This window comes from Acomys russatus, chromosome 3 (assembly GCF_903995435.1).
Source record: "Acomys russatus chromosome 3, mAcoRus1.1, whole genome shotgun sequence".
Classification (NCBI taxonomy): domain Eukaryota; kingdom Metazoa; phylum Chordata; class Mammalia; order Rodentia; family Muridae; genus Acomys; species Acomys russatus.
In genome coordinates, this window is record NC_067139.1 from 29909574 (window position 1) to 29936371 (window position 26798).

The 26798-nt window shown below is 44.9% G+C and overlaps 1 protein-coding gene across 2 annotated transcripts in view; it reads right to left on the reverse strand.

Annotated features, from left to right (window-relative positions):
- Kif13a (kinesin family member 13A) overlaps positions 1-26798 on the reverse strand; it is a 179727-nt gene that overhangs the window by 9045 nt on the left and 143884 nt on the right. The window contains exons 27-38 of one of the 2 annotated variants that reach the window (XM_051170909.1): positions 25157-25256; positions 23848-23974; positions 20646-20701; positions 18148-18272; positions 17453-17629; positions 15838-15930; positions 15542-15694; positions 13207-13284; positions 8719-8766; positions 7398-7503; positions 4814-4965; positions 4201-4305 (exon numbers count right to left, since the gene is read on the reverse strand). In XM_051170909.1, coding sequence (XP_051026866.1) covers positions 4201-4305; positions 4814-4965; positions 7398-7503; positions 8719-8766; positions 13207-13284; positions 15542-15694; positions 15838-15930; positions 17453-17629; positions 18148-18272; positions 20646-20701; positions 23848-23974; positions 25157-25256 — 1320 coding nt within the window. The remainder of the gene's footprint in view (positions 1-4200; positions 4306-4813; positions 4966-7397; positions 7504-8718; positions 8767-13206; positions 13285-15541; positions 15695-15837; positions 15931-17452; positions 17630-18147; positions 18273-20645; positions 20702-23847; positions 23975-25156; positions 25257-26798) is intronic. The other variant, XM_051170912.1, reaches the window with a different exon arrangement.

Below are 26798 nucleotides of genomic sequence, written 5' to 3' on the forward strand. Positions count from 1 at the left end.
CTGAGACCAACCAGGGTTACACAGTGACTACAGACCAGCCTGGGCTACATAGTGAGTCTGAGACCAACCAGGGTTACACAGTGACTAGAGACCAGCCTGGGCTACATAGTGAGTCTGAGACCAGCCAGGGTTATACAGTGATTCAACACCATCCTGGGCTACATGAGACTCTAGCTCCAAAAAATTAATTTTTAAAGTTAGAGCATTTAACTGGGAGCCAGAGGTACATTTGGTGACACATGCTTAGGGCATGCAAGGCCCTAGGTTCAATCTTTAGAACTCTTCCAAAGGGGGGGTGGTGAGTGTACATTAGTTGTGGAATCGCCAATCTTAATTCCTTGGCTCCTAAAAGATAAGTCTCAAACATCAATGATAAAGTTTTTGAAATTAACAAAAGAAAATTTTTGGAAGGAAATACTCGCCTTGTCCTTGTATCTTTTTTTATTCTGTTTTGTTTTGAAACAGGTTTCATTGCGCAGCCCAGGCTGGCCTGGAAGTTGCTAGTAGACCAGGCTAGTCTTGAATTCACAGAGATCAGACTGCCTCTACTTCCCTAAGAATGAGATTAAAGGTGTGTGCCAGCAGGCTCAGCTAATTGTTAGTTGCTTTTTAAATTAAGTAACTCTTTTCTTTCTCTCTCTCTTTTTTCTTTTTTTAAAGTAGAGGCAGTGAGCTGGCTCAGTGTGTAAGGTGCTTACCGTCAAGCCTGAGGACCGGACTTCAATCCTAGGAACTCACAAGGTGAAGAGAGAGACCTAATTCCTGCAAGTTGTCCTCTGACCTCCACACATACGTTGTGGCGCATGTAAATCACACATATGCATGCGTACACAACTAAATACATGTAATAAAAACTTATTTTAAAAAGCAGGTGGTGGTAATTTGAATGAATTGGTAGTTTAAAAAAAAAAGCTGTGTTGCAGTATGAATGAGAATGGGGGCAGTAGCCTCATATGGCTGGATACTTGGGCCTCAGTTGGTGGAACTATTTGGGAAGGATTGGGGGCGTGGCTCAGTGGAGGGGGTGTGTCGCCAGGGCTTACTCTGAGGTTTCAAAAGGCTCACGGCATTTCAAGCTAGTTCTCTCTGCCTCGTGCTTGGGGTCTGAGCTGGAAACAGTCAGCTCTTCCTGCCAGATGTCTTCACGCTGCCGTTACAGGTCCCAGCTCTCTAAAACTGTAAGCCCAGTTAAATGCTTTCATTTATAAGTTGCCTTGGCCATGTTCTTTACCACAGCAATAGAAAAGTAACTAATACAGGCTGTGGGGGTGGGGGAGTGTAGCTCTCTTGGTAAAGCACTCATCAGAATACACAAGGGTTTGACCACTAGCATTGTGGAAAAAACACCAAAAAAACCTAAAACAAACCAACCTGCCCTCAAATGTATATGGGATGTCCTTATCCTGGGCAATGACGTTGATAAGAGGACAGAGACTAAACAGACAGTCTTGACCATCCACTCTTTTCTGTATTTTCAGATTCTGTATTCATCATATTTAGACTGAACATTGAATTTCAACTTTTGTTTCTCTCTCTCTCTCTCTCTCTCTTTTTGTTTTTGTTTTTGAGACAAGGTTTCTCTGTGTAGCCTTGGCCATCCTGGACTCACTTTGTAGACCAGGCTGGCCTCGAACTCACAGAGATCCACTTGCCTCTGCCTCCCGAGTGCTGGGATTAAAGGCGTGCACCACCACGCCCGGCTCTCTCTCTTTTTTAAAATTTAAACTCACAAAATAATGTAATTCTCCAAACTCAAGAGTACCCAATACGCTGGGTGGTGGTGGTGCACGCCTTTAATCCCAGCACTCGGGAGGCAGAGGCAAATGGATCTCTGTGAGTTCGAGGCCAGCCTGGTCTACAAAGCGAGTCCAGGAAAGCCAAGGCTACACAGAGAAACCCTGTCTCAAAAAACCAAAAAGAAAAACAACAACAAAAAAATTGTTTCCCAACATTTAAAAGGAGGTTAAAAGTTTGCTGGAGAAATGCCTTCAAGGAGGGGAAAAAAAAGTTTTCTTGATCACAATGCACGTGGGGACTTTAGTTAGACAGAATATACCGAAGTGTCATTTACTACCATATCTTAAAGGGCACTGAAATGAGTGTCCTTCCTACATGTAGCATGCAGTCAAACTCCCAGGCTCCTCTGTAGCTATCATCTTTGTGATTTGATGTTTTCCCCACTTAACTTATAAAAGTGTTATTTAGCTACAGACAAAACACTTTGACTGAAAAAGAGGGACTAGGGCTGGAGAGATGGCTCAGAGGTTAAGAGCACTGGCTGCTCTTCCCAACGTCCTGAGACAGGATCTCACAAAACAAAACAACAAAAAGGGAAGAAAATATCTAACAGTAGCTGTTTCTCTCAGGACAGCAGAGGCAGCTTTCTCAAGTCAGATCTTCGCAACAAAAATGGTACCATTCAACCTGCTCAACATCCATACATGATGCATTTGGTCATACAGAGCCTAAGAGATGTCCTGGGTTAGGAGAATCTGGTGCGGTCCTCCACTCTGCCTGCTGAGAGGGGCTTTGTTTTAAGCTTTTTAAAGCAAAGCGAAGAAAGTAACCATGGGGTGGGCTGTGTAAAGTGCTCATCTGTGTGCTGAGCAGCATCAGAAGGGGCACCTGGCAGTCTCGGGAGGGTATTAGAGCAAAACAAACGGCTTTAATTTTGTGTCTATATAGCCCACAGATGAGAGTCAATGCCAGCCGACAGAAAGACAGCCAGACAACCTGAGAGGTGCAGGCACAGCCTCTGGCCCTTTTAGTGCACCCGGTGAATGAGTCTCCTGCACTGGCGAGGGGATGGTGAGGTAAGTCGGGGATGGCTCTTTAAGATCCACGGAGGTAAAAGAGGAGTCCCTGGCATGCACCATTTTTCCATGAGAAGCTCGAGCAGACAAACAGTGCTGAGAAACAGCAGTGGATAAGGAAGAGTGTGTCTTTTCTTCCTTCCCTCTGTCAGGCACGAGGAGCCATTGCTTTATGACCCAGTAGCAGCTCGGCATGCAGATGAGTGGCCCGCTGCAGCACCACCTGAAGATGCAGTTAGTGGCTGCGCAGTGTGTGGCAACAGCTAATGGATCTCACACTGAGGCACCTGTGAAAATGGGGCTGACCCTGCTTAGCTGGGAATGAGCCTCCGCACACTGCTCACCACAGCAGACCACGGGCAGCAGCAAACATCCAATGGCCTGCCTTGACCCCATGCTCCTCCCTGCCAGCCCAAGCCTAAGGAAGCCACAGGAGAGTAAAAGGAGAGAAAATTATTTCTTCCCAGACTTCCAAACTTATGGGCTTAAAAAAACAAAACAAAACAAAACAAAAAAAAACCCCAACTTTTAAAATTGAGGCATAACACATAATCAAAAGTATCAGGGATAACAGTGTTTGAAAAATAGTATCTCATATGTTTTATTTTATTGTATTCATTTATTTGGAGGCAGGCGCTCACTCTATAGCCCAGGCTGGCCTTGAACTTGTGATCGCAGGTGTGAGCCATCTGTCCCAGCACTCTGAATGTGCAGCTTTGGAACCCTGCTGGAAAATTAAGGTTTTGCAGGCCGAATTCTACCTTGCTTGTGAGTAACACAGGGAAGTCACTCTAAAAGCCAGGCTGAGAACAATCCGGTTGGACTGTATTTTGCTGGGTAGGAAACAAAAGCTACTGGTGCTGGAGGGCTGGGGCTGGATGCTGATGGTCGCAGAGCAGCTACAAACCACACAGATATCTTGGTAGCAGCAACACAATAAAGCTTTCAAACACACCCACAGCTAAGTGCACGATTACTTACGCCAAGTAAATGCAATTCCTCTAGGTAGATTAACTTCAGAATCTGGGCAATATGCACAGACATATTAGAGAGATTTGGGTATTAGTTCAGCTGATCTTGTTATGCTTCCCTTTATAATGACCAGAGCCTTCAAAGGTACCTTCCCCCGCCCCCTTTAGCTAAAGAAACTTAAGATGCCGTGAAAACAAGTTAAATAAAATAGGAAGAACACTTAGGAAAGAAAAAAAAAAATCACAGGTCAAGGTTATATTCATGCAAAAAACAGCATTACCAAGAGCCATATTTTCATGTGTAAAGTCAGGACTCAACACGCATCTTAATATCTTGGAAAGCATTTGGAAGGCAGATTGTGAAAGGGCTTCCAACCCACCACCAGGCAACATGACAGGAACATTCCAGAACTTACAATCTTCTTCTCGGGTTTGCTACTGTGTTCTACTGGCATGCTGCTGCCATTGCTTCCTGGGGACACAATGCAGCCAGGGTTATGTGCCTGAGATGGAGGCATGCTCTGTAAAGGTTAAGACACATAGATGCATCACACACAAGAGACGATCACAGCCAAAATATCTACTAAGTACATGCATGTTAGAAACAGCGGCAACAACACTCTCATTATGTGTGAGTAACGGTAGCAGCCGGTGTTAAACTACTGGCGAAACCTGATGGGAAGGCACGTGCTCTGTGGCAAGACGCATCATTAGTTCTATCAACAAGTGAATACAAAAAGGCCTGTCACGTTTTCAAGATACACATAGGGCATCTCTTTCTCTCTTGAAAGATAAGAAAGACCAAACAGCCACCGATGCAGAAAAGTAAAAGCATGGCAATGAAAATTGAGACTTCCTACCACGGCCTTGCATGCTGGAGAAAAAGGCTTCTGCAAATGGGCTCCACGGAGTGACGTAACCCACGCATGCGTACATGCAGCGTCCAACACGCGACCGCAAAACACCGCTCTCCTAAGACAGCACCGTTCTGCCCCATTTGGCTCAGTTAACGAGAAGGCAAACGTTTACCTCTTGGCTGAGGAGAGGCCTCGCTTCCAGGGCCATCCTTTTCTTATGCTCCTCTTTTACAGGCATTAGGGGCTTGAAAAACTTTGGTGGCTGAGGAGAGAATGCTTTAAAAGGGCTGGCTGCTAAGGCGTGAGGATTCTCTGGTGGACAACCTGAGGGATGCAAAAAGGACATGAGTTTACGGAGAGCAGAGCGTGTTCACGGGCGCACAGGAGGCCATTACCCAGTGTTGGGTTCCCATCTTAAGGACATACTGAGAAGTGACTGCGTCTTGATGTTGAAGAGCTGAGCTGGAGGAAGCGGGGGTCACTGAAGCATGCCTCTAAGGGTGTATTTTGCTGCTGGTTTCCCCTCCCTCCCTTGTTTCTTGAGGTGCAAACTGTTCACCATCACAGCCCCTTCCTACTATGATGTTCTGTTCTGCCTCTGCTCCGTGCAGCCATCAGACCCTGGATTGAAACCTTTGAAACCGTGAGCCCAAATAAACCTTTCCTCCTTTAAATTAATCTTGCTCAGGTAGTTTGTCACAGCATTGGAAAATTAACACCACCACCACCCCAGCCGTGGTAATATTTGATATAACAGCAAAAGAAATATGCAAACATTGGTTCAGCATCCCAACAGATGAAGCAAGAAACCAAACCTGACAACCCGACTTTAATCCCTGGGACCTACACAGTGGAAGAGGGAATCGACTTCCCCATACTGTTCTGTTACCTTGACATGTGTACTGGTGACATAGTCACATCTCCAATTCCCCTCACACTCATGCAATATAAGCAAAATAAATGTGATTACAATGAAATAAAATAAAGACAAACCTTGCAGTTACAAAGACTTATTAAAGAGCTGATCACTTAGAAGGAATCAGAAATAAAAAATTTAAGCCCTCTTTTCTTAAAAAAAAAACAATTAACTAGCTAATTATTTAATTTTATGCCTACTGGTGTTTGTTGGCATGAATGTCTGTGCACGCTTAGGAAGGCCAGAAAAGGGTGTGAAAGCCCCTGGGATTAGTTTCCAATGGCTTTAAGCGGCCACATGGGTGCCGGCAATCAAACCTGGGCCCTCTACAACACAGCCAGTGCTCTTAACCCCTAAGCTGTCTCTCTAGCCCTTCAGCTCTTTCAGAATCCAGGAGTTCAACTTAACAGTCTAATAGGCCCCACTTGTTAGACTGATCCCAGCTCAAACTGACTCTCAACTTCTGAATTCCAAAGATCTTTATTATCTTCTGTATATATTTTAATATTTATCACTGAATGTTGTACTTGTTATATATTATTTACATAGCATTATATAGATATATGTACATATATACACACACATATATACATATATACATACATATGTGTGTGTATATATATATATATACATAAATTTTTTTCCCCTTTGAGACAGGACTTTCTCTGTGTAGCCCGATAGACCAAACCGGCCTTGAACTCAGAGATCTACCTGTATGCCATGATTAAAGGTATGCACCACCTCACCCAGTTCCCACAGCTATATTTTAAAAGCACACAGAAGCTCTTTAGGTATATTCAGTGAATGACTATTAGATACATTTTCTTATATTTCCCCTTTTCCTCAGGGTACTCAGCTCTGTGGGACTCTACCGATTTCTTAGCTTGCTTGGCCTTTGTCTCCTTCTGTTCTCTTTCCAATTCCTGCTACACCAATTCTTGCTCTTCTCGTTGTACTGGGAGATTGTGTGTTTATAGAATAAGGCTGCCATTGACCAAATTCATTTCTGCTTTCATTTCTGAGCCTGTGTTAGGCATTAGTCAGGTTTCCTTCAACATTTCAGTAGAAAAAGATGGGAGAGGTAAATTCTCTATTGGTTAAGAAAATTGAATGAGGGGGCTGGAGAGATGGCTCAGAGGTTAAGAGCCCTGTCTGCTCTTCCAGAGGTCCTGAGTTCAATTCCCAGCAACCACATGGTGGCTCACAACCATCTAGAATGAGATCTGGTGCCCTCTTCTGGCCTGCAGGTGTACCACCGTATACATAAATCTTAAAAAATAAATAAATAAATAAAAAGAAAGAAAATTGAATGAGAATCATGTGTGTTTCAGAACAAGGTCAGAACATGAACTGAAAAGTGATTTGGAGAATTCTATTTTTATTTTTTTAAAAAAACAGTTTATTGTTTTTTTTATTTTACCTGCATTGGTGCTCTGCCTGCTTGTATATGTGTGAGGGTGTCAGATCCCTTGGAACTGGATTTACAGACAGTTGTGAGCTGCCATGTGGGCGATGGGAATTGAACCTGGGTCCCTTGGAAGAACAGCCAGTGCTCTTAACCGTGGAGCCACCTCTCCAGCCCAATTTGGAGAATTTTAAATCCACACAAAAGGAATTCTTGCTGAGTGTGCCGGAGGCTCTTGCTTTGGGCCCCAGCACCATAGATGCACACCCACAACTATTATTTTGATATGTTAGACACACAGCAAAAAGAAATCCAGCAAGTGAACACTGGGTATTCTAATTAGGAAGATGGTTTCTGAGCATCTGCGTAAGTGGGATTTGGTTTCACAGCCAAGGTTAAAAGGAATATCACCAAAAGCAATCTTGCTACCACTACCTTCTTTGCTCCTGCGAGGCGAGTCCCTGGGTAAAGTCCCGTAGCATGCAACATCTTGGTAACTGGAGATGTAGTCAGACACGTCTAACTGGTTCTCAGGCCAGCCCTGCAAAGTAAAAATATAGGTCACCTGCGATGAAGTCACTCTAAAAACATGTGAAAAGAAGCCTGGATCTCAGTTTCTTTTTTTCTCTTCCCTCTCCTTCCCTTTTCCCTCTCCTCTTCTTCACTTATTTTTCTTTCTTTCTTTCCTTTTTTTTTTTTTTTTTTGAGACAGTCTGGTTATGTAGCCCTTGTTGGCCTTGAACTCACAGAGATCCATATACCTTTGCCTCCCAAGTGTGGCATTAAAGGCATGTACCACTGTACTCAACTCTTATAATTTTTTAAAGTGGCAGTAGGTGTCCCTCCCTTTAACTTCTATTGCAAAAAATGTCAAACATATGTGACAATGATTATAAAAGGAATAGCTGCAGACAATGGTGCTAAGAGGGGAAACTCATACCTCACAGGAACTCAGTCCACCTTCTCAGGAGTTGCTAAAGTTTAAGTTTCTAGAGTTTGTAAACAGTATGTAAACAGAAATTATAAGCATAGGGGCTGGAGAGATGGCTTAGTGGTTAAAAGCTGCAAAAGCCACTTCTGCTCTTCAGAGGACTTGGGTTCTGTTCCCCACACCCGAGAGTAGGCTCACAACCACCTGTCACTCCATTCCTCCCCATGCCCCTGTTTCAGGGGGCTCCAGTGCCCTCTTCTGGGCTCTGTGGGCACTGTATGCAAACACTACATAGATATACATGTAGGCAAACACGCACTTAAAATAAAATCCTCTTGACACATGCACATACTTGTACACACAGGGAAGAATTTAGGAGGTAGCCAGGCGTGGTGGCGCACGCCTTTAATTCCAGCACTCAGGAGGCAGAAGCAGGTGGATTTTTGTGAGTTCGAGGCCAGATGGTTTACAAGGGGAGTTCAGGACAGCCAAGGCTACACAGAAAAACCCTGTCTCAAAAACAAAAACAAAAAACAAAACAAAACAAAAAAATAACTTAGAAGGTAAGTAGTGGTGATGCACACCTTTAATCCCAGCACTTGGGAGGCAGAGGCAGGAGCATCTCTGAGAGTTTGAGGCTAGCCTGGTCTACAGGTAGAGTGCCAGGGCTACACAGAGAAACTCTGTCTTGAAAAACCAAAACCAAAACCAAACCCAAACAAAACAAAACAAAACAAAAACAAAAAACCCCAAAACAACAACAACAACAACCAACCAAACCTAGGTGCTATAAGCGATCTAAGCTAGCTCACCCTGTATACAGACCTTATCATCTTCATCAAAGCCAGAGAGATCCGGCCGGCTAGAGGAGACCTGTGAGAGACGAACATTTTTACCAAAATGATGATTCATATATCTAATAATTATCTGGTTTTTCTGAGAATGGGTTTCACTACGGCCTTTGCTATCCTGGGACTTACACAGTCTTCCTCCTGAGTGCTGGGATTAAAGGCATGGACCACGTACACGGATTGTTAAAGGATTACTAATATTTAGTATTGCTTTATTCTTTAAAAGAATAAATCAGCAGTTGCTCCTTAACCAGTTATATACCCAAATAACCACACAGAGAGACTAAGACCTATTTGCTTAGCCTAGAGCACAACGCTGCACAGAATTACCCCATCCGAAGCCTCCAAACTAGTATAGTTTCCTCCCATTCAGATGTCTCACTTTATACTTGCTTTTTACTCATATCCTAGGCGTGGCTCATTCCTCTTGATGTTTTCCTGGTCCTCTCTATGTGCATCCCTCCTATCCTTCCTGCTCCCCCACTACTGGACCAGGATGTCCTAGCCTAGTCTCTGTTTTGCCCAGTATTGGCTCTTCCTGGCAATGCAGAGAACAAAGTGTGACATGTTTACATAAACTTGAGACAGGGGATACTTAGCGTAAACACCACAATGCAGTGTCTAGATTGAAACCAGATAGTGGGGTAGGGAAATCAGCATTTGAATGAACAAGGGTAAACTGTACACAGTCCACAAGAACATTATGCCAACAGCTATTAATTTTCTTTTTATTTTATAAATATATTTGTGCAGATATGGCTAGAGCCTTGTGATCGCTCACCAGGCATCATGATTACTCTCAAACTGGGGTTTATTACTTTCACACATATTTCTACAATTACATGTGGACATATACTGATAAATAATAAATGGTACTAATTTGCATATTTTATACTTTGTTGGTGCTCTATTACTATGTATTCTATTTTATAAAAGTGTAATGACTTGGTCCCATTCCTCTACAGATGGCTATAGGGGCTACTTCTAATATTGAAAAACTTTTTATTTAAAGTGTGTGTGTGTGTGTGTGTGTGTGTGTGTGTTTCTGTGTGTACCATGGCAAGGCTGAGGACATATTAAAGGAATGCGCTCTCTCCTTTCATCCTATGAGTCCTGGGATTGATCTCAGGTTGCCAGGCAGCAAGTGCCCTTATCTGCTGAGCCATCTTCATGTCCTGCTTTTCTTTCTTTTTGTTTTTTTTTTTTTTTTTTTTTTAAGAAAGGGTTTCTGTGTAGTCTTGGCTATCCTGGAACTCACTCTGTAGACCAGGCTGGCCTCGAACTCACAGAGATCCACTTGCCTCTGCCTCCTGAGTGCTGGGATTAAAGGCGTGCGCCACCACACCTGGCTGGTTTTGCCTTTTAAAGTTCATTTGCTAGACTGTTAAGTTGCTTCTCTCTGGTAATACTTTTCCTGTAAAGTTTTCCACATTTGGGACTTTGCTGTTTGAATCTCTACAGTCTCATTTAGTAGTTCTTTTCTTTTCTTTCTTTTTTTCTTTTTCTTTTTTTTTTTTTTTTGAGACAGGGTTTCTCTGTGTAGCCTTGGCTTTCCTGGAACTCTCTCTGTAGACCAGGCTCACAGGGATTCACCTGCCTCTGCCTCTGAGTGCTGGGATTAAAGCGTGCGCCACCACCACTCTGCTTAGTATTTCCGTTTTTGTGTATGGGGGTATTCTTTTTAAATACTATTATCTAAAGCTGGAGCCTTGATCAGATGCAGACTCAGCACTTGAAAAAAATAGCTTTATGCATTTTTTTTCTTTATTTTATGTGTTGCTTCAGGGGAACATGTACATCTAACAAATGTCCTACACTTGATCAAGATGTCCCTTCCTCTCTTATTTTAGACTTCTACATAGCCCTGGCTGGCCTCGAACTCATAACTCTCCTAACTTAGCTCACTGGGTGTTGTGATTACAGATGTGCACCACTGTTCCCAGATCTTTTTTTTTTTTTTTTAAGTTTTATTTGTTATGTATACAGTGTTCTGCCTACATGTTTTAAGAGGGTATCAGATCATATAGATGGTTGTGAGCCACCATGTGGTTGCTGGGAATTAAACTCAGGGCCTCTTGGAAGAGCAGCCAGTGCTCTTAATCTCTGAGCCATCTCTCCAGCCCCCAAATCTATTTTTAAACTTTCTTAATATGTAATATAAATTTCTTAAAATTTTTACTACATTTATTTGTGTGTGTGATGTGTGTGTGTGTGTGTGTGTGTGTGGGTTGTGTAGTTCAGGAAATAACTTGCAGGAATTGATATTCTCTTTCCACCATGTAGGTCCCAGGAATAAAACTCAGGTTATTAGGTGACAGGTGTTTTTCCCTGCCGAGCCATCTCAAAAGTCCTCTGGACAACTATGTTTTTATGACTTACTCATTTTATTTTATGTGCATTGGTGCATGTACATCTCTGTGAAGGTGCCAGATCCCTTGGAATGTGAGTTACATTGCCATATAGGTCCTGGGAATTGAACCTACGTCCTCTGGAAGAGTGTCAAGTGCTCTTAACTGTGAAGCCATCTCTTCAGCCTTTATGTTTCTTAATAATAGTTCTTGCTCCTTCATTTTTTTATACTGTCTAGAATTCTCACTGGCAAGTGGCATTTTAATGATTTCCATTTAAGTACGTTCCATAAGAATTGATTTGTGTATATTTTTATCAGTTATATATATGCGCGTGCACACACATACACACACATACACAGTTGTATTATGAGCTCTTCCTTGATAAATAAGTCCAGAGATTGTCTTTCGAAAATAACTTTGGCTGGGTGTGGTGGTGCACACCTTTAATCCCAGCACTCAGGAGGCAGAGGCAGGCGGATCACTGTGAGTTTGAGGCCAGCCTGGTCTACAAAGCGGGTCCAGGGCAGCCAGGGCTACACAGAAAAGCCTTGTCTTGAAAAAAACCAAACCAAACCAAAACAAAAAACCCAACTTCAATTAGACAGGTGTGGTGGTGCACACCCTTAGGCCCAGTACTTAGGTGGTAAAGGCAGGTGATCTCTGTGAGTTTGAGACTAGCTGGGGCTACATAACAACAGAACTCTATTCCAAAGCAAAACACCTAAAAAGACAAAATCTTGTGTGTGTGTGTGTGCCTGGTTATGCTCATCCACATAGAGGGCAGAGTTTAACTTCAGAGTTTAACTTCAGGTGCCTTTTTCTATTGCTTCACACAGGGTCTTTTTGTTTTGTTTTGTTTTGCTTTTAATGTGTAAGTGCTCTATCTGCATGTACACCTGCAGGCCAGAAGAGGGCACTACATCACATTATAGCCACCATGTGGTTTCTGGGAACTGAACTCATGACCTCTGGAAGAAGAGCAGATTGTGCTCTTAACCACTGAGCCATCTCTCCAGTCCTTTACACAGGGTCTTTAATTGAACTCAAAGCTAGCCATCTGTAGTGCGTCTGGCTAGTCTGCACATTCTGGGGTTCTGCCTGTCTTTGCACCCCTGTTACTGGGGTTGTAAGAGCACACCACCATGTCTGGCTTTTTATTTGTATTTATTTAGTTAGGTTTTTTTTTTGTTTGTCTTTGGGTTTTTGTTTATTTGTTTGTTTTTGAGACAGAATTTCTCTGTGTGTAGCCCTGGCTGTCCCAGAACTTGCTTGTAGACCAGGCTGGACTTGAACTCACAGAGACCTACCTGCCTCCACGTCCAGCTTTTATATGGATGCCAGAGATCTCAACTCAGGTCCTCAGGCTTGTGTGACACAGTGGTTCTTAGCCTGTGGGTTGGGACCCCTTTTGGGGGTTGCAGGACCTTTTCACAGGGGTTGGGAATCAGATATCCTGCATATCAGATATTTACTTTACAAGTCACACCGGTAGCAAGATTACAGGTATGAAGTAGCAATGAAAATAATTTTATGGCTGGGGGTCACCACAATATGAGGAACTGTATCAAAGGACCGTAGCACCAGGAAGGTTGAGAACCGCTGCTCTAAGGCATCCCCCAGCCCCTCAGTATCTGCTTCTGATGTTTGCATCGCGTTCAGAAGGAAGTACAGTAGCGAGTGTGGCTCCTTTCTTCTCTGTGGCCTATTCTGAGACAGCTGTTAAGGTTTAAGTCCCTTTTGGACAGTTCTTTGGATTGAGGAAGGGGAGGAGTCCCGGGCTTTCCTTCACTCTGCTGCCCCTGGGAAGAGACAGCTGTGACTCGGTCTGGACCCTAGTCTACCCTTGCGTCCCTGCTGCTAGAAGTCATTCGTCAGGGGAACCTTTACATGAAGGGGTTGAGAAAGATTATCAGTGCAGGCAAATCTCTATGGGAGCCTGGCTGTCTGCTGCATGCCGAGGAGAAAGTCAGGCTCAGCACTTTGGGGTACCTCTCCAGGACTGTGTGCCTGTTCCTACCACTTAAGCTCTAACCTCATGTTGTCCCAGATCCTCCACCCTCAAATCCTCAGTAAGTCACATGAGCAGCAGGTCCCCGGCAGCGGGCACTCACATTGTGAACGTTCGGTGTACTCAGACTTCTCCGAATGTGCCGGGCTTTGGTAGAGAGTGCTTCCTTGACGGTGACGGCCTGCAAACACAGCAACACAACGGTGATAGCTGTGACTGTCTCCTCGGACTAGAAACTGAATGTATGTTTACTTTAGAAGATGCAGAAAACAGGAATGTAAAAACCACTTCAACTGTATGCACACTAATCAGTATTTATAAGACTTGTGCTGTGACCACATGTGTTTAAAACAAAACAAAACAAACAAACAAACAAAGAAAAAAAAAAACCATACCAAACCCAATCTTCCAAAAACATTAAAAATTCAAAACGCAAACCCGGAAAGCTGCTGAGCAGAAGACATGCTCTGAACTGATGCAAGTGTGCAGAAAAACAAACAAAGATACCCCTAAGAGGTGATGCTGTTGGGTTTTCTTGTGTTCTGATTTCAGTATATTTTACAGTAAAAGGAGATTATTTTGAAAAACACCAATTGCATCTCTCTAGTCACCCAGCACATTGTCAAGTCAGATTCGGTTTCGAAAGAGTGCACATACATTACACATCTGTCTTAGCACCACCACCGATTGCAGAATTTTATACTGTTGTTATTACTTATTATATGTTCGGACACGGAGAACCTCGTGTAGCCTAGGATGGTCTTGGACTCAATATGCAGCCAAAGCTAACTGACCTCCTGAGCCTCCTGCCTCCACCTCACAAATGCTGAGATTACAAGTGTATCCCACCACCACGCCTAGTTTATGCAGCATTGCAGTCCAAACCCAGGTATCCAAGCATACCAGGCCAACACGCGGCCAACTCTGAGGGCATTGCTTTGGGTTACAGGTCATACTGGCAACTTAGAAGCCTAAATACTTGGAAAATAGTGCAAGTGTGGTTCAGCATGAGGACTTCAGAGTCGATCTGCTTGGGCGCTCCATGGCTTTATAGCACTGCCTCGTTGTGCTGCTTCTGGCCTCCAATTCTCTTTGAAAAAATGGATTACAACAGTACTGACCGCCAAGGGGAATCTTGACCATGAAGTCATAAAATGTACTTACATCATTTGAGCATTGTGCTTAGGGGCTGAGTGTGGCAGCACACATCTTAATCTTGAGAGGCAGAGGCAGGAGGACAGCCACAAGTGAGAGACCAGACTAGTATACATATTGAGTTCTAAGCCAGGCAGGCCTCCAGGGCAAGATCTTATATCAAAACAAACAAGCACACACACAGACACACACATGTACAACACAGACACATATAACATACCCACTGCACACAGCACACGTACACATGTACAACACACAACATTTAACATACTAACATGCACACCACATAATATACAAACACATACCACACAAACACACACACACACACCACACCATACACACACACACATGTACACAACAGACATGTACAACACACATAACACACATACTACAGACCACACACACACAACATACAATATACACACAGCACACATAACACAAACACATAGCACAACACACACAACATATAACACACAAATACACACATACCACCACACACAAACACATGCATGCACATCACACACACATAAATTACCACAACACACATATACACCACGTACACATATACACCACACACAATACACAAACACACACAGAACACATTAACACACATACACATGTACAACACACAACACGTAACACACACACTGTGTTATTAATTAATTGATTAATTTTCTTTGTATCCCTATAGCCGTTTCCCCGCCCTCCTCGCCTTCTGGTCCTTCCCCACAACAAACTCCCCGCCTCCTACCCATTCCTCCATTTCTCTTCAGAAAAGGGCAGGCTTACCATGGATATCAACCAGCCCTGGCATACCAAGTTGCAGTCAGACTAGGCTCATCTTCTCTTGAGGCTAGACAAGGCAGCCCAGTGGGAGGAAAGGGTCAGCCTGAGCCCATGGGCGCTCACAGAGACTGAACTGCCAACGGGGGAGCACGCATGGCACTGACCTAGGCCCTCGGCTCATACCTTACAACTATGTGGCTTGGCCTTCATGCGAGTCTCCTAATGGTGGGAGCAGGGCTGTCTCTGACACACACTTCCTTTCACTAAGGAAATGGCTACCAAGCATCCCTTCTGGCGAACTCTGAGAGGCGTTTGCTTCATCTTTGTGCACAACTGGGGAAGGCTGGCGACCACACCCTCAGGACCACGCAGCCGCTCACCTGCCACAGCTGCACCCATAGGTCCACACAGCTGCTCACCTGCCACAGCTGCACCCACAGGACCACGCAGTCGCTCACCTGCCACAGCCCCACCCTTAGAACCACACAGCCGCTCACCTGCCGCAGCCGCTCCAGGCTCAGGATGTTCTCGACCTGCAGCACGCCCCGCGTGTACTTCTCGATGTAAGTCTCTCCGTCCGGAGCGTCCTCGCTCTCACTGCGCGCTGCCAGGAGGGCCAGTGTTTCCCGGTCCTCGATCTCCTCGGTCGCCTACAGGCACAGAAAGGAGGCGACTGTTTTTCTATGAATGGCATTTTTTCTAAGGGTTGCGATGTGCTTTGAAAGCACAGTGAACCAACACTCCCCTTACACGCTCACATACTGACATGGAAGAGGCAGCAAGCGTTCGTTACCTTTGGTATATTGGACACTATCTCATAGGTCACGCCGCACGAGTAACATATATTTATCAGTGATATTCTTCTCTTCAAACTCTGGGTGAAACTCTGGTAGAAAAGGGAAGGAAAGCTGGATTAAATTGTGTGACTAAGCCAAGGCAAACACTTTATACTCTGCAAGCTGGAAAAATACTACAAATAATTTAAGTAGTACAGATAATTTCAACAAAACAGAAAGCAAGCGAGCAAGCAAGCAAGACCCTAAAGTTAAAAAAGCGGGGCATGGTAGCTCACATCTAAAACCCCAGTACGTGAAAGCCTGAGGCAGGAGGATTGGTCATCAGTTTCAAAGCTAGTCTGGGTCACATGGTGAACACAATGGGTTCAAGGCCAGTCTGTGCTCCTGAATGAGAGCAAGTCTCAAGTGACTAAGTAAGATAAGAAAAGGCAAAGAGCAGAAAACGACCAAACCAAACCAAACATTAAACCTAAAACTCCCGTCTCTGGTTGGCTGGATGGCTTAAGCAGAGGCATTGGTCTCCATGCTTGGAGACCTGGTTTGAGCCCAGGGACCCACATTGTGGATAAGTGTACTGACTCCTATAAGGAGTCCCCCGACCTCTGCACAGGCTTTGTAGCACACAAGTGCAAACACACACACTGAATAAAAATATAAACGTAAAAAAAAACCCCTCTCTTTTAAAACACCTTCTCTGCCCAGTGTAGTGATGCACACCTTTAATCTCAGCACCCAGGAGGCAGAGACAGGACCATTTTTGTGAGCTCAAGGCTCTCTGTGAGCCTGGGCTATACAGTGAGTTCCAGCCAAGAGCAAAAGCCCAACTGTGTGTATGTGGGCTTGTGTGGAAGTGTGTGTGTGTGTGTGTGTGTGTGTGCGTGCGTGCGTGCGTGCGTGCGTGCGTGTGTGTGTGTGTGTGTGTGTGTGTGTGGTCACACAGGCAGGGGCACGGCATGCCCGGGGTTCTGTGATTTTTTTCTGTTTCCCCTCTGCCAACTGCCCTTCACCTTTCCAGGGTCTAGCCGGCTCTCCTGGGCCAATCTGAGGCACACAGGGAGGTCACTTTCACTCACAGCACCTCTGCCATGGTGTTTGGCAAAACAATAAAAGTCTGCTTTGTCACTAACATGATGGGGCCATGTCATGTATCAGCTGTTACCAACATAGTTAGCTATAGCTGCTGCCTGCAAGTATCAAGTATTAATAGTTCTTTAAAAAAAAAGTTTATCTGAGTTATGTGTGTGTGCGTGCGGTGTGAGCATGTGTGTCAGGATATCGAAGGAGGACAGAAGAGGACATTGGATCCCATGGAGCTCAAGTTACAGTCCAGTGTGAATCGCCTAAATTCGGGCGCTGGGAACCAAACTCAAATTCTCTAGATGGGCAGCAAGCACTCTTAATTGTCACGCAGTGTCTCCAGCCTGAAAGACTGTGAGTATCCTGTCCAGTGAATGTGGTAAGGTTTGTGCGTTTGGGGCTAGCATTTCCTTCTGTGGCCAACTTCATTATGGGTTCCACTACCACTGTTTACCAGTGTTACAAAACATGATATGATGCAGAGGAGAGAATTGTGCCCTTGTACACATGATGGCAAGCCAGTCCCGCCACTACCTGCTTGTTATAAATATTGGCTGCAATCCGCTTCCTCAACACCAGCTCCATAGCTGCCGGGTGGCTGAGCTGAACCGTGGTCTTCACAATCAGGTAGATTCTCTCACTCTGTGGTGTGACCCGATTCAAGTGAACAGAGTCGTGCACGGAGGAGTCCCAGGAGGCTGTGGCAGAAACCTGGGAGTAGCAGAATGTTGGGGGGTGGGGTGGGCAGTATGTCAGGCAGAGCAGTTTTACGAGACATCCCAGAGAAAGAAAATCAATTCTACTTCCCGTTATCAAATAGATTTCTTCCCTCATCTATTTTGAAAGGTGACACAGACGGGATTCTGTCAAGTGCCCCTGGTCCCCTTTCCCAAAGCTGACCACAGCAGTTTATCAGGCTGACAGGGATCCTGTACTCATGTGAAGATCTCAAGAGAGGCCTGGGTGTAACCTGTGCTAATGTAAAGATCTCAAGAGAGCCCTGGGAGTAACCTGTGCTCATGTGAAGGGCCCCGGGGTAACCTGTGCTCATGTGAAGGGCCCCGGGGTAACCTATGCTCACGTGAAGGGCCCCGGGGGTAACCTATGCTCACGTGAAGGGCCCCGGAGGTAAGCTGTGCTCACGTGAAGGGCCCCGGGGGTAAGCTGTGCTCACGTGAAGGGCTCCAGGGGTAAGCTGTGCTCACGTGAAGGGCCTTGGGGTAAGTTACCTCGTCATCACCGTGCTTTATGATGGGCAGGTAGAAGAACTGACTGCCGTGCTCCTTGGGCAGGATGGAGTTCACACCCGATGCATGGGGACCCACCAGCTGCTCATTGGCACTGAGGTCATCCGCTGACCAAGTCCAAGGCACAAGATAAAAATAGAGCAAAGAAAGTCAGCTTTTAAGCAAACAGCAACATTTAAAAAAATATACCTTTTAAATGTATTTTTCCACTTTATACCTTTTTTAAAAAAATTAATTAAAAAAAAAAAAAAGTCAGCCCCCGGCATGGTGGTGCAAGCCTGTAATCCCAGCACTTGGGGAGGCAGAGGCAGGTGGATTTCTGTGAGTTTGAGGGCAGCCTTGTCTAGAAAACGAGTCCAGGACAGCCAAGGCTACACAGAGAATTCCTAACTTGAAAAACCAAACCAAAACTAAACTAAAAAGTAATGAGTTTCATGACAGCATTTTCTCCTGTGACCTCTCTTGTTGGCTCCCTTCTCCCCTGCTGCCACGTCACGTGTGGTCCATGACCCTCTCCAGCTCTCCCTACCTTGAGATCTCTCCTCTTCATGACCCTCTTTCTAGCTCCTGCCCCTCACCTCTGTACCTCACATAATCAGATTTTTAAAAACTTGATGGTTCAAGGACTGAACCTAGGAACCTCTGCAAACTAAACCCATGCTGTGCCACTGAGCTACATCCTAGCCCAAAATACACTTCTGGTGGGTAAAGTGCACTCATAGTTTTGTTTACTCTTTTTATTCCATATCCTGCACTTGAAATAGATACTCAAAAATTCACAACAGCTATTCTTTTTCTTTTTTTCTTTGTTTTTTTGGTCAGGGTTTCTCTGTGTAGCCTCAGCTGTCCTGGATCTTACTTCGTGGACCAGGCTGACCTCAAACTCACAGAGATCTGCCTGCCTCTGCCTCCTGAGTGTTGGCATTAACAGCGTGTGCCACCACACCCAGCAGCTATTATTGTTTTAAAATACAACTGAATTAGTCAAAAAGTTGCCTTGCCAGCTTCCCATAAGATAGATTGAATACCTTCCATGTGTAGTATTATTGTGTTCTTACCACCTAAATACTTTCTCTAAACATGCTGCAGATTTCTTTTCTAGTTTCATATATTAAGTTTGTTGTCCTACTTAGACTCACATTAAATGTATGTATGTATGTATGTATGTATGCATGCATGTATCTATCTATCTATCTATCTATCTATCTATCTATCTATCTATCTATCTTTGAGACAAGGTCTATATAGCCCTGGCTGTATGTATGTATGTATGTATGTATGTATGTATGTATGTATGTATGTATCTACCTTTGAGACAAGGTCTATATAGCCCTGGCTGTATGTATGTATGTATGTATGTATGTATGTATGTATCTATCTATCTATCTATCTTTGAGACAAGGTCTATATAGGCCTGGCTGTCCTGGAACTTCCTATGCAGAGCAGGCTGGCCTCAGACTGATAGAGATCCTGTTGCCTCTGCCTCCTGAGTGCTGGAACTAGAAGTGTATGCTACTGCATCTGCCAGACTTGTGGACCTACTGAAGAGGTCATATATAAGGGATTTTGCTTCTAGAGCACACTGAAAACCACTGCACCTAAGTGTCACACTCAAGAACAACTGCTACTCTTTTCACTCTTGGAGGTGGAGCCATACTAGGCAAGTCCTCTGCCACTAAGCTATATACCCACCCCATTTCATTAAAAGTCTGTTCATCTGTGTACAAGCCTGTGTCTAAGTGCCGGTTTGCGTGTGACACCGCACACGTGTGGAGGTCAGAGGACACCTCTTGAGGGTTACTTCTTTCCTTCTCCTGTGAGGCATCTTGGGACAAATGCAGACAGTCACCTCCCAGGCCTCGCCCCACACATACACACAGCGCTTTTTACTTTGAGACAAGCTCTAACTAAGTTACTCTGGCTGGCCCTGACATTTTTTATCTTCTTGCCTCAGCTTTCCAAGTAGCTTGGAGGATGCCAGGCCCTACAACTATATTGGGTGGTGGTGGGGAACAGTCTGAACTTACGGCCTTATGCTCCATCACTGAGCTATATCCTCAGCCACAGGAAAACTGTCAGTGCAAAGGGAGAGCACAGTCACTTATGGTACCTGAGCTGCTGGGGGTTGAGGGCTGAGGGCACCAGTCAGACACCTGACCCTCAGCCCTTGCCAAGCCTGACACAGAATCTCCAGGGCCACTCCTTTTGTAGGTCCTATCGGCCACTAATATCTCAGAGCAGAAGATTTGCGTTCTTGATTGCAGTTTTCAATGTCCTGGGTGCTTTGTGTGAGGTTAGACCCACATGTCTCCTCCAGTGACCATATGTCATGCTTATGCAAGTGACAAGAGCCAAACTGTCACCTAGTGTGCCATATCAGTAATTACCAAAGAGATTTACGCTTCAAATAATACAAGACTGCAGAAATGATGGTTCTCAGCTGATTTGGATGATGCTGGGATGGGTAGGTACCTACTTACCATTCAGATCCAAGAAGAGAACTGGTATGTGTGTTTCCATCCCGGGAGGCGGGACCCTAAATTCAACAGCAAAGTTTTCTCATTAGAACATGTGTGGTTTATATTTGGTTAATTAACAGAACACTGCAGAGCCACAGAAACAGAAGGGACCTACAGTGGGGTTGTTGAACCTTCAGATGTACCGTCATGCTTGTTTATTTTATTGTGTTTGTGTCTCACACGCACCATGGCAGAGGACAATCTACAGAGTCAGTTCTCTCCTTTTACCAAGCGAGCCGGGGATTAAACTCAGGTTGCCAGACTTCATAGCAAGGGCCACTAAGTCGTATCTCCAGTGCCCATCATTTTTAATTTGTAATTTCTTAACGTAACCTTTGTTATAAAAACACGTCATGTTTTTATAACTCCCATGTTGACACAAGTCATGGGAATTACTGTAATGTATAAAAGAACTGCCAGGCATATGCACTGCATGTGATTAACTAAAACAAAGATTTATCGAAGCCTTTCAATTCAATTCAATTGAGCTCAAGGGGCTAAAGAGATAGCTCAACAGTCAGAGTACTTGCTCGTCTTTCAGATAACTCAGGTTCAGTCCCCGCATCCCACCATGACTCACAATTCTCCACAACTCTACTTCCAGGGGGTCTGACACTCTCTCCTGGCCTCCTCAGGCACCCGGCATGCATGCACGCACACAATATGCACGCAGACAAAACATTCATACACCTGAGGGGGGAAAAAAAAGAAAAGAAAAGAAAGAACAGAAGAAGTAAACAAAAGGGAAAATAGCACTGAAAACTCCAAGGAGTGGAGCACAAGCCGAGGCAGGAGGTGCTGTGTGCAGCAGAGAGCAGGCAAGTGCATTGTGCAGACTGGCCCAGCTTCATCTGAATCATCTTACAGGGCTCTTAAAGGTCCCTGGTCATATCCTTCCTCCTCTTCTTTTTTGATTTATTAAGTATTCAGTGTTTTGCCTGCATGTATACCTACATGCCAGAAGAGGGCACCAGATCTCATTATAGATGGTTGTGAGCTATGTGGTTGCTGGGAATTGATCTTGGGACCTTTATGGAGCACTCGGGAGGCAGAGGCAGGCGGATCGCTGTGAGTTCGAGGCCAGCCTGGACTACAAAGCGAGTCTAGGACAGCCAAGACTACACAGAGAAACCTTGTCTCAAAAAAAAAAAAAAAAAAAAAAAAAAAAAGAAGAAGAAGAAGAAGAGCGGACAGTGCTCTTAACCTCTGAGCCATCGCTCCGGCCCATATCCTTCCTCTTCTTAGTCACATCTAGGGTGGGACAGAGGTTGATATTCTATGAACGTTTGAGATGACAAGAGGGTAAGGTGAGGAGGAGGACTGACTAGGGAGGATTCTGAGGGACAATAAGGTTGGAATGAGCTGACTGCTCACAGGGAGCAGCCTGCAGAGAGTCGGCACACTACATACAAGGTCCAAACACAAAGGCAGAAACTGCAAGGAGAAACAGCAGGCTGACAGTTCTGTGCTTACAGACTCAGATTAGCCCATCCACTCAGAAATACCATGACACTGGTTCCCTTCCATTATCAAAAGTAGTGGGGCACCGGGCAGCAGTGGCACATGCCTATAATCCCAGCACTTGGGAGGCAGAGGCCAGCAGATCACCGTGAGTTCAAGGCCAGCCTCGTCTACATAGCAAGTCCAGAACAGCCAAGGCTACACAGAGAAACCATGTCTTGGAAAAAATAAAAAAATAAAAATAGGGCTGGGCAGTGGTGGCACATGCCTTTAATCTCAGCACTTGGGAGGCAGAGGCAGGCAGATTACTGTGAGTTCCAGGCTAGTCTGGTCTACAAAGTGAGTCCAGCCCAGCCAAGGCTACACAGAGAAACCCTGTCTCAAAAAAACCAAAAAAAAAAAAAAAATAAATAAATAAATAAAAAAAAAATAGTGGGTTGTTTTTTTTTTTTCGGGCTTTGGTTTTTCTGTGCAGCCTTCGCTTTCCTGAACTTGCTTTGTAGACCAGGCTGGCCCCAAATTCTGCCTCCCTGAGTGCTGGAGTTACAGGCATGTGCTACCCTGCCCAGCTCAGGACATATTTTTATAGTAAGAATGAGAATTAGAAGCAACAGAGCCACCATTAAATAAATATACACAAAAGACACTTTCTATGTATAATATGCATTATAATGTAGACTATATTCAAATGAACAAGCCTCTTTGTATATGTAATAGCTCTAAGTCTTACAACAGTACACAAACAGTTCTACTTACATATCAGGAATAAAAGCAAAAGAGTTCAAGACGTACAACAATGGGACTATGGCTATGTTGGCAGAGTACTTGCCTAGCGTGCACCAATCCCTGGGTTTAATCCACAGAGCTGTATAATCGGTGTGGTGGTGCATACCTGTCACCCCAGCACTTGGGGGGTAAAGGCTGAATCAGAAATTAAGGGATCAGAAGTTAAGGCCACCCTTGGTTACAGATCAAGGTTGAGGCTACATGGGAAACAAGAGACCCTGTCTCTGTACCCACTCAAAACAAACAAGGGCTGAACCTTGACACTAATCCAGGCCCTTTATTTCACCCTCGACTTGAGGACAGGCAGCAGGCTGCTTCTTAAGAGCAGACCAAGTAGTAGCTAGGTGCTCAGCTCACTGATGACATCATGTTTGAGCATGAACCAGAGGTTTCCAGCCTGTGGGTCACACCCATTGCAAATCTCTATCTCCAAAAGATTTACATTACGACTCATAACAGCAGCAACATTACAGTTATGAAGTAGCAACGAAAATAATTCTATGGTTGTGGGTCACCACAACACAAGGAGCTGCATTAAAGGGTCGCAGCATTAGGATGGTTGAGAACCACTGCCCTACACCATCGATAGCGGGCAAATTAACCACGTGCCAGGGCAAATAAGATCTTTTTCTGTTTTTTTTCCAGTATCCTTTTAAACTTCCTTTCTCAGTTAGGGGCCAAATTGCTTATTCAGAGGAAGAGGGGAAAGTAGCCTTTTACTCACTCCCCGTCAGGTCACCTTTGGACGGAGCTGCCTGTGATAGGAAAGTTACAAAAGGAGGTCAGAATGCTGGAGGCAGTTGGCCCTCCCCTCAGCTGCAGCTAGCTGTTGACCCTGGGAAGCCATCTGCATGGCTTTTGACACAGGACATGGCTCAGCACCTTGCCAGAGCTGTGTAGAGAAAGGTGGCCTTACCAGTCAGCAGGTGCACCAGGGATGCCGCTGCCAGGGGCAGGGACCAGCACTGCATTCCTCTCCTCCGTCAGCCCCACCCACTGCTCTACCAGCCTGGCTTCCCGTTCCACGTCATCTTCTGTTTTCTCTGCAGAATGACAGGAGGACATGAATGACAGCAAAAGAGAAGGGACAACTGCTACATTTAACATAGCCAGATTTTCACCTGGGGACATCCAAAATGGTTGATACTACATTCCAAAGAGGGAACTGTGGTTCTGAAGACCAAGCATGGGCATTTAGACTGAGATAGGATGTGACACCAGCTTCAGCGAGCAGAGGCCAGAAGGCGGGTGGTGTACTCCTGGCACTGTGTCTGGGGAAGGGTTAGGAATACACACCATATCTACTTTATACACTTGCTGGAACGATCCAGTTCATTAATGGGTGTGATGTGGCTTAGAAAATGACAAGCCATGTCACAAAGACAGAGGACTTAAATGTTTCCCATATGGCGCTCTGTACAAACTTTTTATTTTCCTTCATGTTCATGGTGAAAAGGATTTTACTAGATACATTTTTAAATGTTCATTCTCCTAACTCAATTCTGGGATTCCCTAGGTAGACTCATTGAATTTTCACCAGTGAACTAGGCACACACACAAACCTATACCACAGGCTGGACTAAGATGGTTTACCAAGGAGAATTTTGTTGACATGAAACGGAATGACACCCACATGTACTGGTACAGTGGTAAGTGCCCTGAATAACCATGAAATTAAACTGAGAGCACAAGGTTGTTTAGTTGGCTGCTGGCTGGCTGGCTATTTATCTATCCATCCATCCACCCACCCACCTATCCATCTATCCATCCATCTAGCTCTCTCCCTCATTTAGACAGGAGTTTCACTATGCAGCCCTGGCTGGTCTGAAACTCACTATGATGTAGACCATGCTCAACTTGAGCTCACAGAGATCCACCTGTCTCTCACGCAAAAGCTGGGATTAAAGGTATGAGCCACCACACTTGGATCACAAGGATTTTTTTTCAATTTTTTCAATTTTTTTATTTTTTGCCCACTGTATAATGCTGAAAAAGCTACTCCTGGAAGAGTTTAATCCCACGTACATTTTTTTTAAAGCATTTATTTATTTTGTGTGGGAAATGGGACAAGCATATCACAGCAGATGTGGACACGAGAGGACAGCCTGTGAGAGTCGGTTCTCTCCTTTTACCTTGTGGGTTCTGGGGGACTGAACTCGTGGTACCAGGCTTGGTGGCACATGCCTTCACCTGCTGAGCCATCCCGTGTGAACCCCATCACGTACCTTTTTTATTGCTGACTTTTTTTATCTGTTCATCTAAGTATTCCCGTCGTTTGATGAGCGCCTCTGACCATCTCTCTCTCACACAATTCAAGTCTTCTTCCTGACAACAACAGAGGGAAGGGTTCCTTTCTCTATGGAATATGTAGACAGTGACTCATGTTGTATAAGAAAGGTATTTAAATAGACTGGGGAACTTTGCATTAGGAAAGGCCATCGAATGCCACAGTGGTTAATCAACATGTGAGAAAGCAGAGGTCAAAGAATGCTCCATGCTGACCAAGGATGCTGGTACCCAGAAATCAGAGCCCCTGGATCTTCAGAAGGATAATTGCAGTGAAAGGCAAGACAAGCTCAAGCGATGCTAGGACGGGTTGATTTTTTTTTTTTTTTAACGCTGCAAGGTTTTTATGCTGTATGTGGGCACACCCACGTCTGTGTGCATGTACACGGTGGCAATTCATTGACAGATGTGTGTCTTCAAGCAGAAGGACATCATAAGCAAAGCTTAAAGCACAGACCATCAAACGGTGGGGAGAGTGACAGGCATTTATGTAGTCCATAGTTCAATGGCCTTATTATTTATGCATGATTTTTTCTGAAATGGAAAGAACGGGTCGGCAGAAAACCTTCTGAACTTGCTGAAAAGATTTTCACAGCCAACCGCCACCATAAGGATAAACAGAATTCTCCCATGCAAAGACTCCACATGCAGTCAGCCATGCTCCAAGAAACCCCAGAAGCAGCCGCTGGACTCCACTGTGAACACGGCAGGAAGCACGCCCAAAGCCGTAAGACGTTAGTGGACGGCACAGCTGAGACCTAAGAGGATGCTGACCTCCCCGCAAGACCTGCTTTTGTTCACTTTCATCCTCTCTTCGTAAAATGAGTAGGGAAGGAAAAACCATCAGTTCTTTCGCAGATACCCCTTGGCCTAATTCTCCTAATGAGGACGACCTGAGGCTAAGAGTAGATGGAGGGAATGCTGGAGCTTTTCCTACAATGTCCCCACAGCTGACATACAAGACGGCTCATTGAGGACCCAACCTTTCAACCTGGGAAAGTGGGATAGCAGTACAGAGACCAGAAAGTCACAGCATCCCAGCTGACTGCTTGGACCACGAGCCCACCATCACCCATGGTTGACAGGCTAGCTGAGGCTGGCTGGGTTTATGCACCACAACGGCTAATCCTCCCTTTCTCCCTTTCCAACAAGAGAAAGCTGCTCTAAATTCGCAACATGATGAACTAAGCTTGACCCCGATGAGAGGGGAAACTGGTTAAATAAAACAAAACAAAAGTCTGTGCACTGTCTCCAAGCCTTTTGCCCATTGCAAGTGTTTGTAGCCAAATAGCATTTAGAGTAACATTAATCTTCCAGAACTGAGAGGCAAAGTACAGTTTAGTAGAGGAAAGACAAGAGTGGACGAGAAGACTGTGAGCGACAGCAGCGTGCTTTCTGAGGTCATTCATCTTACGACAGCCACTGGGGTCTCATTCAGCAAGGCTTTACTAGCTGCTCACTGGAGCCGCCATAGTGCAGTGTCTGCTTACAGATTTGAAACTTACAGGAAAATCGAGAGAAATAACATTGTGCCCTTGATCACATACAAAGCAAATCAAAAGCAAGTGAGAAACTCTGCTG